Source organism: Wolffia australiana, chromosome 3 (genome assembly GCF_029677425.1).
Source record: "Wolffia australiana isolate 7733 chromosome 3, ASM2967742v1".
Lineage (NCBI taxonomy): Eukaryota > Viridiplantae > Streptophyta > Magnoliopsida > Alismatales > Araceae > Wolffia > Wolffia australiana.
Genome location: NC_135837.1, coordinates 6,452,951 through 6,470,370, shown reverse-complemented (window position 1 = coordinate 6,470,370; position 17,420 = coordinate 6,452,951). Strand labels below are relative to the sequence as shown.

The following is a 17,420-nucleotide window of genomic DNA, read 5'->3' as shown; positions in this document are numbered from 1 at the left end:
GCCATTTGTTTGACCTTGTTCGAACAAGTTTGAACAATTTCGAACAAATGGCCAGCGGCGCCAGCGACTGCCATCGACTCTCTGTGGCGGCCGCTGGCACCGCTGGCGGTCGTTGGCGGCCTCTGGCCGGCGCTGGCGGCCGCTGGATGGTCGCTGGCTGGTGCTGGGCGGGCGCTGGTCGGGCTGGGCGGCCGCTTGCCAGCACTGGGCGTAGCTGGGCGTAGCTGGGCGCCGCTGGCGCTTTCGGACTCGAACATTCGATTCGAACAGCCACCTTGTTCGAACAATCCGATCCGAACAGATGCTTAGTTCGGGTTCGGAACGGATTTGAACGGGGCAGATCGGTGTTCGGATTTGATTGTTCGAATGTCCGATCCGATCGAACATTAAAACGATCTGTCCGAATCCCCGAAGCCTAAGAGAGAAGGGGAGAAGGAGAGAGAGACATAGAGAGGGAGAGAGGGGTAGAGAGAGAGAGGGTAGAGGGAGAGAAGGAGAGAGAGACATAGGGAGGGAGAGAGGAGTAGAGAGAGAGGGGTAGAGAGAGAGAGAGGTAGAGAGAGAGAAAGAGGGGTAGAGAGAGGGAGGGGGAGAGAGAGAGACTGAGAGAGAGGTATAGAGAGAGAGATAGGGAGGGGGAGAGAGAGAGAGAGAGAGAGAGAGAGAGAGAGAGAGAGAGAGAGAGAGAGAGAGAGAGATAGAGAGAGAGAGAGAGAGAGAGAGAGAGAGAGAGAGAGAGAGACAGAGACAGAGAGAGAGAAAGAGGGAGAGAGAGAGAGAGAGAGAGAGAGAGAGAGAGAGAGAGAGAGAGAGAGAGAGAATATTACTAACTTTCTACTTTGTAGAAAGTTAGGGTTTGCTTTCCAAGCCCGCCTTTATCTTCCTGCGTTTCTCGTTCATGGAAAAAGAGAGAGAATTCTTCACCCCGTCTTCATCGTCCCCGTTACTGCCATTATTTTCATCGCATCTCTGCTCTCTCAACTTTCTCATCATCATCATCTTCTTCTTCTTCTTGTCGATTGGCTTGATTACGCCACTAGAAAGGGAGAGCTTTTGGCCGGCTTCTTAGCTGCGCCGATCCCTGTAGCTCGGATTCACCTGCAGGTTCTCTGCAGGCCCCCTTCACGCGTTCGAGCCGGACATTCAATCTCGATGGTCTCATAGTACGGGCTTGTTCATCCAATCTTCTCGCATGCCCGCCTCCATGAACCATTACATCGATTCGCTATTTCAATTTCATTTTTTGTGTACACGTCAATGTTCAATTTATTAATTGCGGTTTTCATTACTGTTTTTTTGTGCTAAATGGGGTAATTTATAAATCGATCAGTGCTAAATCGGTTTTCTTTTTGTTTTCCTTGAGATTTTGTTTTCAGTAATCGGTATAGTTCAGATCTGCGTGTTATTTGCTGTGCCCTACTCGTAGAATTCATAGAAATCGGTTTTCTTTTTGTTTTCGTTGAGAATTTGTTTTCAGTATTCGGTATAGTTCTGATTTGCGTATTGTTTGTAGTGCCCTACTAGTAGAATTGATGTAAATCGGTTTTCTATTTGTTTTCGTTAAAAATTTGTTTTCAGGAGTCGGTATAGTTCCGATCTGCGTGTTGTTTGCCGAACCCTACTCGTAGAATTGATATAAATAAGGTTATAATCGGACTTTTTTTAATCGAAGATTCAGTTTGAACCAGTTCTTCGATCTAGTTTGGGCAATCGATCAGCTTTGTTGCATCCGTTAATTCGTGGTGTTATTTTTATCAGTTTACACATTTATACGATCAAACTTTAATGGCATTATGTTATCTTATAATATATCTTGAATGTTAACTGGTTTGGTGTGCTCGAAGCATGGCCAACTTCTTGCTGAGTGGAACCATAGACGGGTGGATCAAACAGAAATATTTGTTTCATTAGATTACACTATTCTTAACACGATTCTGCTGAAAAAATCTCGGGGACTCTGTACGATTTAATCAGTGTTAGAACAAATCTGATATTACTAAATTGGCAATGAAAACACTCGGGCTGTTTTTATTGTGGAAAGCAGTGAATCTTGGGTTTCTTGAATCAGGGCCGTTATGTTGATGATACTAAACAAAAGAATGAATTAAACAAGATGGCGGTGAAATAATTAGACTATATATGCATGAGTTTGCTGAATGGAGATTATATATACGTGTCTATGCTTTGATTAATCTTGAGTAATATTTCAGCTCTTTCTTTTTATTTGGTGATATATGAAGGTTCGCCAAGATCTGAATGGAACAATTTTTCATTACAAGTGATAACCAAATTCAAGTCTGAATTTTAATGATTTTGACATCAAAAAGTCTGTGAATGTACTTGTGATGGGGTTGCTGTTCATCCACTTGTTGCTCTGAATTCCCACGTGACCGAATCTAGAGTATAAATTTGAAATCTTTGCAGTAGATAATATTATAATATTATTATTCATCCGTCACATCAAATGTTGATGATGGCGAATGATGATGATGATATGGATTCTTTCTGCTACACTGCATGTCTTTATATGGGTCCCACCACTTCCTGAAAAACCATGTGGACGGCCCCCAATAATTTTCTAATAGAAAATATTTGCTTTTATAAAGATTCCGTTTGCAATAATTTTTTGAGTAATTTCTTTTAAAAATGTGTTTCTTTGGCGTCTTTCGATTTTTATTCTGATCAAGCTTCCGTTTCTGCATCAAAACATGCGTTGAAATCTATCTGTATTCATTAATTTAAAGTAATTTGGACATACTTTCCAGAAAAAAATATTTTTTCTGTAATATCATATTATAAGGCAACTTCTTTGGAACAATTTCGATTAGAACCATTTGTAATTGAGGGATACGAGGTAATTTCTAGCATCGTTTTGTTAAATCCTCTGAACCATTTGTAAAGTCAATTAACCGAGAGATTTTAGGGTATTTTGTTTCAAGAAAATTACTTTATATTTAATATCCTAATATTATTGTGCCCTGTTCATTCTTCAAAAAACTATCTGATCAAAGCATGTGATCAAATCTATCTGAACACATCGATTAAGAATGACGGGGAGATTTTTGGGTATTTTCCTAGAAAAAGTAGTTCCTAATTAATATCTAATTATTATTTTCTGGAAAATAAAAAACTCTCATCTATCCTACATAATCATAGCACACAATCAAATCTATCTATTTGCATCAACTAAGAATAACGGGGAGATTTTTGGGTATTTTTCTTAAGTGAAAGGGTACCATCTGAGTAATATTAAATAATTATCATACGCTTATCGTCTTCTGCACTATCTGATTAAAGCATGTGTTGAAAATATATTTGTACGCACCAACAAATAGTAAATAATGTTTTTAAGGTATTTTTTCGAGAAAAAATACTTTTAGAATAATATAAAAAGTACGATCCGAATGAAATATGCGATGAAAAATAAGCTGCATGCATCAACTAATCTGGACAAGCAGATTTTTAGGCTTTTTTTCGCAAAAAAATAATTACCTTCTGAAATACTATTGGCTGCGTTTTGGCTATTTTACATTAACATGATCAAGCCAAAAATTCAGGTTTTTTTTTCTCCAGGTGGGTTTCTCAATAATGTGAACAAATATCAAGAAAGAATAAATGCCATATTTTTGGGTATTTTTTTCAGTGCAAGAATTACCTTCCGAGAAATATCAGATTATCATCGAACTCTGTTCCGAGTAAAAACAGCCGGGTTTGTCTTCAATGCCATCTTTCATTATTTTATCCGGACGCTAAATCGGACGGCTGAGATCATCCGATCATGGGATATCTTATCTTCCTGGCATGATGATAATCCATAAACCTGATTGTGGTACTGCAGTGGGACACATCACATGGGTTTTTATTGAATCTCATGATGACTGATTGAGAGAAGACGCGTCTTCTCCGTTTATTTATTTATTTATTTTATATTAATTTTCTTTTACTCTATATATATGGCCTTGTGTTGATGGATTTTTCTTCTTATTGTTCTTCTTCTTCTTCCTCGCGCTTGGGGGGCTGTTTGGTGCTGCAGAGAGCTCGAGTTCGCTTGGTGCAAGTCGGGAAACCTCTCTCTAGAGTTTGCTGTGACTGGGTTTCCTCTCTTGCACCAACTGAATTCGAACTTTCGTGGCGGAATTTGAGGATAATTGATGAGCCCACTTGTGGATCTCTCTCTCTCTCTCTATTTCTCTCTTTCTCGCACTCTCTCTATCCCTATTTCTATCTCTACTTCTCTCTCTCTTACAATCTGTCTCTCTCTATCTCTATTTCTCTATTTCTCGCACTTTCTCCATCCCTATTTCTATCTCTACTTCTCTCTCTTGCTATCTGTCTATCTCTCTCTATCTCTCTTTCTCGCACTCTCTCTATCTCTATTTCTCTCTTTCTCGCACTCTCTATCTCTCTTTCTCTCTTTCTCTCAATCTCTTTTGCAATCTCTCTCTCTATTTCTCTTTACTTCTCTCTCTCTCTCTCCCAATCTGTCTCTTTGTCTGTCTCTCTCTATATTTCTATCACTACTTCTCTCTCTCTTGCAATCTCTCTCTCTTTACTTCTCTCTCTCTCTCTTTCAATCTGTCTCTCTCTATATCTATCTCTACTTCTCTCTCTCTTGCAATCAGCCTGTCTCTCTGTGTCTCTCTCTATTTCTATCTCTACTTCTCTCTCTCTTGCAATCAGTCTATCTGTCTGTCTGTCTCTCTCTCTATTTCTATCTCTACTTCTTTCTCTATCTCCATTTCTCTCTCTCACTATCTCTTTCAATCTGTCTCTCACTCTATCTATATTTCTCTTTTTTCTCTCTCTCCCTTACGATCTCTCTCACTCTATCTCTCTTGAAATCTGTCTCGCACTCTATCTCTATTTCTCATTCTCTCTCTCACTGTCTCTCTCTCAAAGTTACCGTCTCCCACCCTCTCTATCGGTAATCTCTCTCTCTCTCACTCCATATTTCAAAGTTTCAATCTCTCTCACTCTTTCTCTCCCACTTCATCTTTCAAACTTTCAATCTGCCTCTCACTCTCTCATACTCGATTTCTTACACACACACACACACTCTCTCTCACTCTCTTTCAATCTGTCTCTCACTCTCTCAATATCTATTTCTCTCTCTTTACCTCTATTTCTCTCTTTCTAACTCACCCCCTATTTCAATCTGTCTCTGTCTCTCTCTCTCTGTGTGTCCCTATTACTCTCCCACTCTCTTGTTCAATCTGTTTCTCACTCTCTCCATCTCTATTTCTCTCTCTCATCCTCAATATCTCTATTTATCTCTCTCTCTCTCTCTCTCTCTCTCTTTCACTCCAATTCAATCTGTCTTTCCCTCTTTTTATCTCTATTTCTCTCTCCCTCTCTCTCCATCGCTCTCTGCTCCTCGTGGGTTTTGCTACTTTCTTTGGGATTCTGGGAATAACCTATTTTCTGCAGAGAGATTAAGGTCAAATCCGAAATGAGGGTTAGCAGAGGAAATATATATATATATATATCTCCCACTCTGTCTCTCTCTCTCTCTCTCTCTCTTCATCTTTGCATCTCTCTCTCTCTCTCTCTCTTCATCTTTGCATCTCTCTCTCTCTCCTCTCTCTTATCTCTCTTCCCTCTTTCTCATCTATCTCTTCTCTCACTAAATCTCTCTTTCCCCTCCTCTCACCCTCTCTGTTTCTGTCTCTTCCCCCCTTCAATCTCTTTTCCTCTCTCTATGTGTCTGTCTTTCAATCTCTACATCTTTATTTAAGACTCTCCTCACTAAGAATAATCTCTCCCCCCTCTCTTTCCCATCCTTCCTCTCTCTCTCTCTTTCTACCCCATCCTTTTATCTCTGTATCTATCTTTTTTCTCTCTCTCTACCCACCCTTTTTTATCTCTGTATCCATCCTCTCTCTCTCTCTACCCATCCTTTTTTATCTCTGTATCCATCCTTTCTCTCTCTCTCTCTACCATCCTTTTTATCTCTATATCCATCCTTTCTCTCTCTCTCTCTCTCTCTCTGTCCCATCCTTTTTATCTCTGTATCCATCCTTTCTCTCTCTCTCTCTCCCATCCGTTTTATCTCTGTATCCATCCTCTCTCTCTCTCTATCCCATCCTTTTATCCTTGTATCCATCCTTTCTCTCTCTCTCTCTATCCCATCCTTTTATCTCTGTATCCATCCTTTTTTCTCTCTCTATCCCATCCTTTTTATCTCTGTATCCATCCTTTCTCTCTCTCTCTCTATCCCATCCATTTTTATGTCTGTATCCATCCTTTCTCTCTCTTCTCTCTTAACCCATCCTTTTCTTTCTCTCTTTCTCCATCCTATCAATTTCTACCTCTTCATCTTTACATCCTTCGAATATCTACATCTTTACTGAAGACTCTCCTTGCTAAGAATAATCTCTCTCTCGCTCCCCCTTCTATTCCATCCTCTCTCTCTCTCTCTGTGTTTCTCTCTCATCCTTCCTCTCTCTTTGTTTCAATCTCTACACCTTTCTATTACTCTCTGCCTTTTTGTATGTGTAGTCTGGAATGATCAAAACTGGTGTTGGGTGAAATATATCCTTCCACAAATGGGGGATCCAGACTTCTGATTTGTTATCACTATTCCTCGTTATAACATTCATAAATTAATGTAAAAATAATTTCAGAATTTTCTGCAGTAAAAGTTCAATAGAATCAAGGCTCTAGCGACATTTTTCATGACAACCATTAGGTTCTATCAAACAGAAACTAAAGATTCAAATAAAACATATTAGGTGCATGGATCTCCAACAAGGATAAATAGGATATTGCATAAAGAGTCCTAATAAGCCAAACCCAAATGACCAAAGCACCTTGCCCAAAGTGAAAGCTAATATGTTCAATGCATTTTTTGATTAGAAGAACTTTCAGAAATCATAGGATTCAAAACAATGCAAATCCAGGGTTTGTAGTTGTATCTATCCGGATTTGCACAAGGCCAAGCAATCACGATGAGAAGATTACCTAATGACAATCCAATATAGTACATCAGAAATACAAAACATACGAAGTACAACAACAAGAAAAAAACCAATTAAACTAACCCAAGGAATTACTAGCCCCCTGCGGTTGGAAAGCTTTCTTTAATCCGCTGCTCCTGATTTTCTTTCTAATCTTTCCTGAAATCTTTCCTTTTAAGGAAATCCCTCCGGCTCGGGACTTCTGTGGCACGATTGCCGTGCTATTCAGTGGAACTCCCTCAGCAATGACAGTCAACGGTTTAGCTATCAGGGGGTTGACCATTGGAGACTGGATCAACCCTTTGACCTCCCCACTAAGAGTGGCATCTGAGCTAATTTCGTTGACTTTTTCTTCTTCCACTTGACTAGCCTGTTCTTCATCCTTTTCTCTAACCTGGCTGATTGTCTCGTATAGTTTACCTTTTGATCTTATGATTTGAGCCAGGGTTGTCCTTTGATGGGGGTCACCATTGGCTTTGACAAAAAAAGATAAAAAGTAATTAAGAAATTAAATCTGTGATTTAAAATATAAACATAAATGGGAAATGAATCACCTAAGATAGATTCAATTGCTGCTCGAGCTGCGAGCTGTTGTGCTTCTTTCTTGTTCCTTCCAGTCACGCCTTGATATACAGTTCCAGGAAATTCCACAGAAGAAATGAATGTAGGAAGGAGTCCCTGAGATTGCTTGCATGTGTAGGAAGGAGACCCTAAGTTCATCTTCACCGCGTACTCGTGAAGAATCGTTCGACAAAATGTTATATCCTAGAGAGGGGCAGAGAAAAAGAGAGAGATGAGCCGGTAAGTGACAGATCTTTTGCATTTATGAGAATTTTTTAATGCAAATATACGATGTTTCTGCGAATGGGCTTCACCATGATAAGAAAATCAGTAAAATAAAAAAATGAATTTCCAAATAAAAAGGAGCAAGTTTATTAACTGTGCCACTGATAACACAGACGAGAATGTGGGCGAGACACACTAAGTGACAGATCTTTTGCGTTTATGACAACAATTTTGGTGCATAATTTAGCGATGTTGCTGTTAATGATTTTCGCCATAACCGAATGACCAAACAAAGAAAAATGAATACAAAAATGAATTTTCAAAAAAAAAAAAGAGAATTTAATATCGATGCGATGATATTTTGGAAAAATTGATCAAGTATATTATCAAATCCAGGCCAATCGGGTGATCTTCCCTCTTTCTTTGAAAAAGCACTATTTTCTGCAAAATTGAATGAGATATTAATGCATCTTCACATTAAATTGAGTATGAACCGAAAAAAAAACATACAGAAGTTATCACGGGGCACCCTTCTTGCTTGATCTTTCTGGTTATTTCTTCTATAGCTAGCTTAGCCACCATTTGCTCTGCTTCTTTTCGGCGAGAAAAAGTTTCAGGCGATCGAAACGTAATCCCATCAATGGTCACCGTTGATCTAAATTGTGGCGCATGCGGCGGCCCCTCGTTGACCGTTTGATACTGGGGTAGAGGGATAGCTGATTTTTGTGCATGTTCTTGAATAATATTTTTGTACACCAATTTATCATCTGTACCTGTTTATATAAAGAAAGAAGTTTTAGTCACAAGGGTAAGAAAAATTATTGAGATTTTAATTCCTAGCATCCTTTCTTGAGTGTATAATTTAATTGAACATTGTTCAGATAAGATAAGATCCTAAAATTATTAACTACATTATTGTAAACAATCAAACTAATGACAGCTTCTCGATAAGAGACAATTGACATTTTTTCAAGTTCAGCGGAGGAATGTCATATTTCGTCATGTTAAACGATTAAACAAATGCAGATTCTGAAGATGAAGCCACGGTTGATTCGAACGATCAATAAATCCAAGATTAATCAGTAATGGTATTACTCTATGCAATGAGCAGGACACAGTCTGATAATCTTCAAAAGTTATATAGTGAAGCACTTATAACGTATGCCCAATATTCCAACCAAGATTCAACGGCCGCCTGTTAGAACGGAATAACCTAGAAAATAAAACACTCCAATTTAGACAGCGAGAAACACCTGAAAAATTCAAGCGCAAGAAATCTTGATTTCTAAAGATAAAACTAGAAAGATGACAACATACAGAAGCAAATATGGAGGATAATCGTTCATACAAAATAACAGCTTTCTTATAAATTTCAATTCATTGATTAACGCCTAAAAGAAGATTCATAAAAAGAACAGCTTACCGGGACTTGACAACGAAGAAGGCTGCATCCAGATGACCAAATTGAAACCCGAAATGAACACAATCGAAGAATTACGAAAGAAACGAAGAGGACAAGAAATTGATATTGATTGATCAGACTAGGGTTGGCAGACGGATGACGCTCTAAGATCCGAAGAGCCCGCTCGGATCCGTTTTGGTTGTCGAACCCGCTATCCGAACCGAAATAGGTAGGAACTATTTTTTTTAATTGTATTAAATAATTGTTTTGAGAGTTTGCTCTCTTTTTATCTCTCAAATAGTGTTAGGGAAGGATTTTTTTTTAATTCGGGAAATATGGAGGAAATAACACGGTGCCGGTACGACCAACCCCTACAATTGTAGTGATAGGGAAGGATGACGAAAATCGTCATTGTTGTCGTCATCTGCTGTGGGCTTGTATAAGGATGAACATTTCGTCCTTCATCCTTCTTGTTGTCGTCATCGTTATTGTCCCATCATCCTCCTGTGGTGGATGAAAGACATTGATTTCGTCATCGTGGCGAGGATGATTGAAGATGACGACTCGTCATCATGGAGGGGAGTGAGAGAGACGAGGTAGTTTCCTTAAACCTTATCCTAGTTAGTTCCTCTAGTTCCATTATGTTTTGAATCCTTTTCTACTAATCATCACATTCCCCACCCTATTTATCAAAGTAGTTATTTCTTTATTTGGTTTTGTGATGTGATTATCCATGTGGGCATACAAATAGAAAAGGCCATTATGGACATAATTGATGTGAAATATTCCCCAGATCCATTTAAAAGGTAAGTTTCTATTAGTTTTTGATAAAATTTTGTTGAATAATTTTAGAAGCTACTATTGGAGGTAGGGATCGGCAATCGTCATCCGTCACGTCACGCATCACCGTGACGGTCACGTGACGGATGACGTGACGGTGACGGTGACGAATCAGAGGGCTCGTGACGGTGACGGTGACGGATTGCCCGTGACGGTGACAAGGTGGTCCGGACGAGTGACGTGATGAATCATCCGTCACGGATGACGTCCGTGACGGAATTTTAATACAGTGTCTCTCTCTCTCTTTCGTTCTCTCTCACTCTCTCTCTTTCGTTCTCTCCCTCTATCGCTCTCTCTTTCTCTCTCGCTCTCTCTCTTTCACTCTCTCTCTCTCTCTCTCTCTCTCTCTCTCGCTCTCTCTCTCTCTCTCTCTCTCTCTCTCTCTCTCTCTCTCTCTCTCTCTCTCTCTCTCTCTCTCTCTCTCTCTCTCGCTCTCTCTCTCTCTCTCTCTCTCTCTCTCTTTCTTTCATTCTCTCTCTTTCTCTCTCGCTCTCTCTCTCCCTCTCTCCTGATCTCTCTCTCTCTCTCTCTCTCCTGATCTCTCTCTCTCTCTCTCGATCTCTCTCTCAGCCCCTCTCTCTCAATCCCCTCTCTGACTCTCTCTATCTCTATTAGGGGAATTTCCCGTCACTAGTGACGGTGACGCCGTCACTAGTGACGGTGACGCCGTCACCGTGACGGTGACGTGACGAAACAAGAACGAGAGGACGAGTGACGTGACGGTGACAGATTTTTTGAAAATCCTCGGACGAGTGACGTGACGGTGACGTGAAGAACATTTCATCACGTCACCGTTCGTCACAACCCGTCACCGTCCCGTCATGTCTGGGGCGTCACGTCCCGGACGTGCCGTTCCCTAATTGGAGGCGGCATGGCCCTAGACCCTAATAATAAGAGGTCAATAAGCCTCAAGAAGCTCCATGCTCGTTAGAGGAGGGAGTTTTCTTTACCCAACTCCCTTCATTTACTTCGTAACTGAACAGAAACCCTCGAAATTCATGAGTTTCGAATGAAGAATGAAGAGTGCCTTTGAATGCTGAACCAGAATCTTGGATTTTAAAGTTGGTAAAGACCCACCCCTTGTTTCAGTCAGAATGAGTCTCCGGGACCTCAGGACATTGGCTTCCGCCAACAGTGAATTCTTAAGGATTGCATTCCGCGCATATTCTACATTATAACCTGCAAGGTTTGATGCTTCTGAATTCATTGTATTAATTCCACTTCCTACTCGCAGTATGCTCTTTATGATCCCGGCTCATGATTCAATTGCCATGTATTTAGCTATTGAGCTTCAAAGTAAAAATACACTAGTACACACTTCAATAATACAGTATAAATAAAAATACACATAACACTACATGTTGGAAATAGAAGATGAGGAAACTATTCTTAAACACAAGGGGCCTGCTAAAGATTTAATCACTACAGATTGGTTTAAAGAGCAATACGCAGATCCATCTATAACGAAGCAGATGTCCACTGAAGCCAATTTCCGAATAGATTGGAAAAAACTACGGATTGGAAAGAAGAATATGAACATAAGACTAGGACTACCACAGAGTTCGAAAAGAGAGAATGTCTATGATGCAAATAAGTACTGGGTAAGCACACACCCTATAAATGTCGTTGACCTAAGAACTCAAGATGCTAATACTATTCTTAAATATGAGCTATTTACTAAGAAGAAGCCCTGATAAATCTACCCTTTAACTTAATCCAACGAATGCTTTGAAGTGATATAAATAGAATCCGACAAATGCTCAAAATAGACTGTAATGAACAACCCCACTCAGACTGAATCAAACATATCGACAAGGTGGACTAGCCCCTTTCACCACTCTGACTTATCTTTGGTGGAGTTATAGTTGTATTTGATTTATAGGTGTATTTGATTTTACAGTTGTATTTTTTATAGGTGTATTTGATTTTTATAGGTGTATTTTTTTATAGGTGTAGTTTTTTTTGAGAGTCCTAGGTGTGTTTTGAGTACAGGCGTATTTTATACTGTATTATTTTGAGAGTATAGGTGTATTTTGTACTGTATTAGTAATCTGTGCACTAGTGAATATGGTTATATTTTATATTGTATTAATCTGTGTATATGTGTATTTTTATTTATAATGTATTATTGAAGTGTGTACTAGTGTGATCTTTATGCGATGCGTGAAGGTTATGAAATAACGAAGGAAAAGGGCGGTAGATGATAATGATAAAGAGCTAGCGTCTGGACGGGCGGGCGGAACGGATAAGCGAAAGGTGCCATGGTACCTACTAAAACAACTAAACTCGAAGCGCGGAAGCGGTTCATATATGAGGATGAAGACGAGCGTGAAGATGAAGACGAGCGAGCGGGACCTTTTCTCGAGTACAGAATAGGCAATTGAGAGATAGAGCTAGTGGGGAATCAATGCTCCAGACCGAAGATTCCTCCGACACCTGGCTTTCTCCAACGCATATTAGCTTAGCTGCGCTCAATAGGTTCTGAAAGAATTGTTTCTGATTAAAATAAGAACTGTTATGATAAATCAGAACCTGCGACACTCCCACTCCAAGCTACGCCTGCTAAGCAAGATGCTCGGTCATTTGGGTTATGGCGTTTATTTTGGCCGGATCAACGGATACACCTTGTGTGGATAAGATAAAACCTAGGAATGAGATATGATCAAGAAGAAACGAGCATTTTTTTGGATGGGCATATAATTTCTCGGCCTTTAGGACCTCACACACTAGGTGTAGGTGATGGATGTGGTCATTTTTGGATTTGCTGTAGATGAGTATCTCATCAAAATAAACTACGACAAAGTTCCTATGAATGGTCTAAGAATGTGGTCCGTTAACCGCTGGAAGGTACTAGGTGCATTCGACAAGCCAAAGGGCATCACTTTCCATTCATATAATCCATCCTTGATTTTAAATGCGGTTTTCCACTCATCTCCAGGATGGATTCGGACTTGATGATAACCACTCTTTAGATCAATTTTTGAAAAAATCCTCGAACCAGTCATCATATCAAACATATCATCAATGCCGGGAATGGGAAACCTATACTTGACGGTGATCTTATTTATGGCTCTACTATCGATACACATGCGCCAACTCCCATCCCTTTTGGGAGACAATAATGTAGGTACATCGTATGGGCTAAGACTTTCCTGAATGAATCCCTTGTCCAAGAGGTCCTGGACTTCACGCTGAAGTTCCTTGTACTGCATGGGATCCATACGATAATGGGGAAGATTCGGTAGGGAAGATCCAGGGGTGACGTCGATGGCATGCTGAATCTCACGCATGGGTGGGAGGTCATTGGGTAAATCCTCGGGAAAGACACTCTCAAATTCAGCAAGTAATTGGGACATCTCTCGTGGGGGGGGCGATGACATCTTAGTGGAATGGTCGGGAATCATGGCGAGGCATATGGACATCTCACTATCTATTTCCTTCTGAAATTGGCGACCATTGAGAATGCATAAACCTAACGACGTAGATTTTGGTGAAGGCTTCTTCGGGTTATGAGTGTAAGGATGCCACGTAATTTTCTTACCCTGATAGATAAACGAACAAGTGTTACTCCTAAAAAAAATGTGTACATCATTATCATATAGCCACGGACGGCCAAGGATAATGCTGCCCATTCATGGGTAACACATCACACAATACTTCTTCCTCGTATGATTGAACCTTTAAAGGAAGGAGGCATTGATTCTTCACCAGGATCGAGGTAGCATCGTTCCATGATACATAATATGGATGAGGGTGATCAATCAATGGTAATCCCAAACGAGATGTCATAACATCAGAAACGACGTTGATACAACTACCACTATCTACAATCGCCTTGCACATCTTATCACCGATCTTAAAGTAGGTATAAAATATGAATGTCCTCAATGCAGAATCATCAGTGGATGGTGGGGTTAGGTTGCAATGAACAATTCCCCTAACGGAAGTAGATGGATCATGACGAGGAAGGGATGGTGGACAGTCAGTGATGCCAATGAAGCTCACTAGCCCTTCTTCATGCACGAATTCATCTATGACGTAATTTTCTACCCTATACTCTTCCTCGTCAATAGGTTGCTCATCTAGGATAGGATCAATTTCCACAGGCTCTAGTCCGATATGTAAGGCTCAGGAAGGGCATTGGGAGGCTCTATGCCCACGTCCTTGACACTTAAAACAAGTTATGCCGGTCGGACCGAATTGTGTTGGATTGGATTGAGATGGAGCTCTCGTGGTGGAGTCGAGGGAAGTAGAGGTACGGGCGGTAGGATTGGTCGGAGTTGTGGATTGCAGTGTCGAAATTGGAGGATGGTGTTCGGCGGATGTGCGAGTGGGAGTAGGTACTGATGCCAGGAGAGCTAGTGGTGGGTTACGTGGAGCTAAACGATTGGAATAGGAGGAATGAGCACGATCGGCAAGAGCGGGACAACCACTAACCACGGGAGTACTATATAAGTTTGGCAGAGTTCCAGGTCTTCTACAATATGATAGGCCTGCTCAAGTGTAACAGCCTTGCGAACGAGTAATTTGGTCTCCAAATACGGGTTAAGTCTAGTTCTAAATCAAGAAATGACAACTCAGGGATTCTCCTCAACTCGACATCTCATATAAAATTCCTCGAATTGAGTGATGTACTCGGAGACTGGGCGCCTACCCTGTTGTAACTTACACCATTGATCTAGAAGATTATCTAAATAAGTGATAGGAACATATTTCTCACGCAACTTGTATTTCATTTTGGGCCAAGTGTCTATAGGCTCCTCTCGTCAATTATAGATCGAAAATTCAAGATTCTCCCAAAAGATTTTGGTTTGACCTCCTAGTCTCATCTCGGCGTACTGAACTTTTTTCCACTCAAGCATGTTTTACCATTTGAAATAACTATTAAGCTTAGATTCCCAATCTAGATACTCTTTAGGGTCCCTAGATCCCTCATAATACGGAACATCGACTTTGACACTTCTTTGAATCTGTTACCAATGATTGTCGTGATCCACACGTCGTGATCGCGAGGTGGTGCCCGATCCTCGGATGGATAGGGATTGTCAAGTTCTGGACGGTTCCCATTCCAACCTCGACGCCTGTCGTCAGGCGGATAGGGATCATTCCGTGGGGGATGATTCCTATCACGATCTGGGATCCTCTCTTCCGGTAGATAGTAATCGTCACGGGGTGGACGATTTCCATCATGTATCGGGTTCTATCCGCAGGTGGATAGGGATCACTTCGCGGAGGACGATTCCTATCATGGCCTGGGGTTCTAGGCTCAGGTGGATAGAAATCGTCTCGACGATTTCTATCGTGGACTGGCATTCTATTCTCAGGAGGAATCATATTGTCGCGCCTAGGACGGTTCTGATTACGTCCCCCTGATCTAATCTCAGGTCGATAGGGATCATCCGGGACGTGATGATTCCTATCGTGATCCCAAGATCTAGGTTCAGGCGGGTACGGGTCTTCGCGATCACGGCAATGCTTATCACGACCTCAATTCTCCAATTGGTAGGTTCGCTCACTAACCACATTGATAGAACTGGCTAGACGGTTGTCCATGTGGGTTAGTCGTGTGTTTACATCACTAAAACCATTCTAGACAACGTCTAACAAGCGGTCAACATCCCCACGTAAGCAGGATGGTGGAGCGGGTGGAGACAAATCTTGGATAGGGACGGACACCTCACGACTGTCTAGGGATGGTTCATTCATTAGCGCTGAGATGCGTTTTCCTGAACCTAGATGCATGCAAATGTAAAAATGAATGGATAAAACCTACGATTGTGGAATAGGTAGGCTGACACAGGTTAGGCTCTGACACAGGTTATGCAGGACAACTAGACGAATGGATGCAGAACGACTGATGAGACGGAAGGGCAACAACATGTGCTGGGTACTGGGATGGTATAGGAAGGGGAGGAATAAATCAGACCACAAATCCACACGATCGATTTTGAAAACTTAAATCTGATGAAATAGTAGTGGTGCAGCCCCTTTCCTCGTCGAGGGTAGGAGTACTGTCTTCAACCACCGTGATGATGCCAAGCACCAAAATCAATAATTATAAAATTCACGTTCGCGGGAAAACTCAAGAAAAACCTAATCCACTATTCGTTGAAAATTCCATAAAGTCCAAAACAAACCCGCGGGCGGTGGAAGACTTCTCGTGGAACACTAGACGAAGAACACACGACACCAAAGAGTTCAGGATTACCTCAGCAACGGGTGCGTGTCGAGGCTGCAGGGAATTCTCGGCATATCATTGACGAGTTGGAGAAGAGACGATCCACTTTGGCATGAACGAGGGCGAACAGTCGGAGGATGAGGATAACCCAGAAAATGATGGACGGTGGCCAGAGGGGTGGATGGCCAGGCATGGGCGACGCTTGTGTGGGCAGCGCCTGCGCGGGGCCGGTGTGGTTGTCTGTGTGGGTGGCGCTCGTGCGGGCGCCGGCTTGGTGGCCTGCGCGGGTGGAGCTCGCGTGGGCACCGGCTTGGCGGCCGAAGCGGGTGGCGCTCGCGTGGGCGCTGGCTTGGCGGCCGGCGCGGGTGGCGCTCGCATGGTCATGGCAAGGCGGCCAGTGTGGGCGGCGCTCACACAGCGGCCAGCTTGGCGGCCGGCGCGTGGCGCCGCGGCGCTGGCGAGGTGGCCGGCGTGGGCAACCCTAGCGTGGGCGACCGAGCGCTGGGCCGTCAGGCGCTGGGCGGCCCTAGCGGGGCAGCCGAGCGCCTGAGTGGCTGAGCGTTGGGTGGCCCTTGGCGGGTGGCCTGGCGCTTGGAGAGTCGGGCGGCCTGAGCGCCGGGTGGTCCTCGAATGGGGCGGCCTGGTGCTTGGGCGATCTTGGTGAAGGACAACAGAACACGAACGGGCACGAAGATGGAGTGGCGATCGTCGGCGCGGGTGATGGCGACGGCGGCGGCATCGACGATTTAGAGAAGAGGGATGGACTAGGGCAAGTCCTCCAAGAAGAAAAAAAACTCAATTCTTGAATATAACTTTGCCAAATGTTTCTTGTAGCATTGGCCTATATATATAGGCCTTGGAGGAAAGAGAAAATGCAAAAGATAAAAATAAAAGTAAAGATATGCGACGTGATATCATGTCACATCAGAGGGCAGTTCTTGATCTGGCGTTGACGACGTGTCATGACGGGTGACGGGGCGTGCGTAGGTGGAGACATGCTTGATGGGGCGTGCGTAGATGGAGATGTGCTTGATGCCGGTGCGTTGACTTGGTCGGTTGACAGTGGCGACGTTTCCATAGAAGTCGTGATGGCGCGTCACCACCGGTCGTCATCGAGCCATCAGAAGAGGAGCAGCAGGACTTCCCCGACTCAGCACCCGAGGAGCCGGCACTACCCAGCTCGCCACCGAGACGAGTCCAGCCACCACGACGAGCCGCCGCAGCAACACGGGATCCCGCATTTCGTTACTCGGCATGA

The 17,420-nt window shown here is 42.5% G+C and overlaps 1 protein-coding gene across 2 annotated transcripts; it reads right to left on the bottom strand.

The window, feature by feature from the left end:
* Window positions 1-6,646: 6,646 nt before the first annotated feature.
* Window positions 6,647-9,318, bottom strand: LOC144700790 (double-stranded RNA-binding protein 4-like). 2 transcript variants are annotated; one of them, XM_078572318.1, is made up of 6 exons: window positions 9,166-9,271; window positions 8,838-8,955; window positions 8,253-8,515; window positions 7,511-7,721; window positions 7,041-7,430; window positions 6,647-6,960 (listed from the first exon to the last, which is right to left on the bottom strand). In XM_078572318.1, exons 3-6 carry the CDS (start codon window positions 8,322-8,324, stop codon window positions 6,836-6,838), a joined length of 798 nt encoding a protein of 265 aa, XP_078428444.1. In that variant the 5' UTR covers window positions 8,325-8,515; window positions 8,838-8,955; window positions 9,166-9,271; the 3' UTR covers window positions 6,647-6,835. The 2 variants fall into 2 exon arrangements, with proteins under 2 accessions (XP_078428444.1, XP_078428443.1); XM_078572317.1 differs by lacking the exon at window positions 8,838-8,955 and having other exon boundaries at window positions 9,166-9,318.
* Between the last annotated feature and the right edge of the window lie 8,102 nt (window positions 9,319-17,420).